This window comes from Medicago truncatula, chromosome 3 (assembly GCF_003473485.1).
Source record: "Medicago truncatula cultivar Jemalong A17 chromosome 3, MtrunA17r5.0-ANR, whole genome shotgun sequence".
NCBI lineage: Eukaryota > Viridiplantae > Streptophyta > Magnoliopsida > Fabales > Fabaceae > Medicago > Medicago truncatula.
In genome coordinates, this window is record NC_053044.1 from 18,665,593 (window position 1) to 18,668,822 (window position 3,230).

General features: G+C 37.3%; 1 protein-coding gene across 1 annotated transcript; it reads right to left on the reverse strand.

Annotated features, from left to right (window-relative positions):
- Positions 1–585: 585 nt before the first annotated feature.
- Positions 586–2,605, reverse strand: LOC25490604 (uncharacterized). Its single transcript, XM_024778778.1, has 3 exons — positions 2,131–2,605; positions 958–2,040; positions 586–845 (listed from the first exon to the last, which is right to left on the reverse strand). The coding sequence occupies exons 1-3, from the start codon at positions 2,603–2,605 to the stop codon at positions 586–588; spliced, it is 1,818 nt and encodes a 605-aa protein (XP_024634546.1).
- Between the last annotated feature and the right edge of the window lie 625 nt (positions 2,606–3,230).

Genomic DNA, 3,230 nt, shown 5'->3' on the forward strand with positions numbered 1-3,230 from the left:
TCATACACAAAAACATGTTTCATTAAATAAAAGCAGCAGCAGGGAACATGTATACTTAAAGTTATGAGAAAAATAAATTCTCAGAACCACATAGAGATGTTTTAGCACAAGTGCTAACATCTACATAAGTCTTCACAGACATGTTCCAACATTCCAGAGAACATCAGCAAGGAACATGTACATAATAATAAAAGCTGAGAAAATAAATTCTCAGACAGAATAGAGATGTTGCAGCATTAGTGCCAACATCTACACAACCTGAAGATAGTTGCAAACGCAACAACATGAATAAAGGCATACAAGTCTTCATAGCTGCAAAATAATGCAGACACAAAGATACATGCAGAAGCACATATACAAAACAGGCATAAGGAGTATATATATACCATTTTCTCCCCCTTTTTAGCCACAAAATATGCCACACATATCAGGAGTACTTCAGCCAAATAGAGAATAAGGTGCAGAAAAACCAGTAGAATACCAAAACAAATAAAGTGCAGAGTATTAAGGTATTACAGACAAAATAGGCACACACAGGTGCACAAAATTCAGGGCATTGCCCACAAAATAAACATTCAAATAGAATTAGTCAGCAACCTCAGAACTACTATCAGAATCTTCAGCACCATCTTCATTTTTATCCTCAGCATCATGAGCTTCTTCATCCTTCTCATTCTCTGCTTGTACATCTGCATCTGCATATTCTCCTTCCAGGGAGTGAATCATCAGCTCAAACTGAGCTTTCCTTTCATCCAGCAATACACATGTCTCTTTGAGTGCAGCCACAATCTCCTGTTTTGTCATCAGCCCTACAGCAGGTACATTTCCAGATGTTTCAACAATGTCTGGAACACGATGATTACCAAAAATCTTGTGATGTATAGTAAGTGGAGATTCCATTTTTCTGTGGAAGATCATCAAAGTTGAGAAGCCCAGGGCGTTGGTCAAGCATTATACTGCACAACAGTGTTGAGAAGGCGATAGGAAACTTCAAAGCATATATTTTAGCATGTTTCATAGTTTGATCAAAGATGTATTTTCCAACATTCATCCTGGTCTTTTTTCCTGTAGCATAAATAAACTTCCCTAGACTTGTTGCAATGTCAGATGAATGGGTAGTAGGAACCCAGTTGGTTGCACCAATCCGATTAAGTATGGCATACTTCACACTGAGTTTACCAGAAGTCTTTCCTCTCTTTGGACAGGTTCTCACTTGATTAGTAGTGATTTCTCTGCATACTTGGTTGTTAGACACCTTTAGTTCAGCAACCTCTTCTTCATTAATTCCCAAGAACCAGTTGATAATACTTGGGGAGAAGTTTACACATTCTCCTCTCGCATATACCTTCTGATACTCCTTACTCAGAGGATTGTCAAAGCTTTCAGAAACATTTACTAGAAATTCTTTCGCCAACTTCTCATAGCATTCCCCCAGATTGCTCACAATCTTCATGAGTCCTGCCTTTTGGATAAGCTCCATCACATACTTAATTTTGATGGCTTCCTCACTCAGTTCCCTTTCCATTTCCAGTCTTCTATGATAGATAAATCTCCATCTTTGTGCATTCTTAGGTAGGTGAAAAGACACCTTGTTAATAGGTACATTCGCAATGGTCTCTACAACTTTCTTCCCAGCAGACTTTCTTGAAGCAGATGGAATGATGTTTAGAATATCCTTTTCAATATCATATTCAGATTCATCAGATGAAACAACCTTCCTCTTTCTTGTCTTCCCAGCAGTTGATCTCACTTTCACCTTACTCCAACCTTTCTTAGGACCTACACCAACTGTCTTAGTTTTGGTGGTTTCCGCCTTAGTAAGGACCGCCTTTCCTTTGTTACTCCTTAGTCTCTTGGCTACACTTTCAACTTCTCTTTCAGCAAGTGGCGTATCATCAGAGATAATATCATCAATGTTCACCATATCTTCATCACCTTTATTCCCATACACATTTTCTTCTAGATCAGCCTCAATACTATCATGTTCCTGTTCCTCAGGAGCAGATTTCTTAGTAGAATGTTCAGAATGAGCTCCCTTATCTGAGTTAATCTCCTGACTTGATTCATCATTCACTAGATCTTATTTAGTCTCCTCCCTAGATGCTTTATTTCCTTTAGAGTGAGTACTACAAATAGTATTTTCAGAGTTCACTGCCTCTGCTTTAGTAGTCTTAGAACCAAGGTTCTTATCTTCACCAATGGTATCAACATTCTCATGGTTATCAGGATTACTCAAAGATGTTTCAACATGTTGCTCAACATTCAGAGTAATCTCATGTTCTTGTGCAGAAAAATCAATGTCTGCCTTCTTACCGTCATTAGAAAAATCCATATCCATGGAAACAACACTATCTATGACATTATTCAACTTCTCTAATATTAGCTTTCCACCTGCTTCAAGTATATCAGAAATCAGAGAGACATTGGAGTTACCTTTTTCATGTTCAGGTGCAACAACATCAGGAGCTGTCCTGAGAACTTCTGCATTATCAGTGTTCTTCGAAATCTGGTTGTTGATACATTCCTCAGTAGCTATATGAGGGTTTCCCTTCTCACGTAGATCAGATAGCGCAACCTCAAATATACCCTTCGATACAGTCTTCATCTTTCTTGTAGTGACTTTAGATGTTACTCTCTTTTTCTTTGAGGCAGACAAGGTGAGGGTTGTAACACCCCGTTTCCCAAAATCAATTAAATAATAATAATAATCCGATATCAGAGAAAACCCAACGGGCATGTCACATTTCATTCATAAATAATCATTTCAAATAAAATATAAAAATCTATTTAAAATAAACATCATTAAGTCTGCAGCGGAAATATTATCTCATCATTAACAACCAATTAAATTCTCCGAATAAATTCTTGGCATAAAAGCCTCAACCAGAAAATCCAAACAATCATAGGGCTACAACAGCATTATCCAAAATTTGATACATAGGAATGAAAGAAACATTAAAAATCCCATCCCACGTATCAGAGCCCTAGACACTTTGAGCCACCACCTACTACTCAGGATCACCTGCAAGTTACCCATAGGAAGGGCAACGTTTTCAAGCAGAAGGGGTGAGATTCTCAGTCAATAAAAATAATATATAATAACTTCAATTGAATCTAACACCCTACAATAACAATGATTATTCAATAGGCATAAGTATTTCATAATCAACAACAATCATCCAGTTATAGCAATTCAATCAACAATAACAACTCATGTAATGACATGACAC

Excerpts from the sequence above, each read along its gene's own strand:
- LOC25490604 (XM_024778778.1), bottom strand. The coding sequence starts at position 2,605 with ATGAAGACTGTATCGAAGGGTATATTTGAGGTTGCGCTATCTGATCTA. Across the intron at positions 2,041-2,130 it reads GAACTCTGAAAATACTATTT|ATAAGGGAGCTCATTCTGAA; the intron begins GTAGTACTCACT and ends AGATTAACTCAG. Across the intron at positions 846-957 it reads CTTCTCAACACTGTTGTGCA|ACATTGTTGAAACATCTGGA; the intron begins GTATAATGCTTG and ends ATCGTGTTCCAG.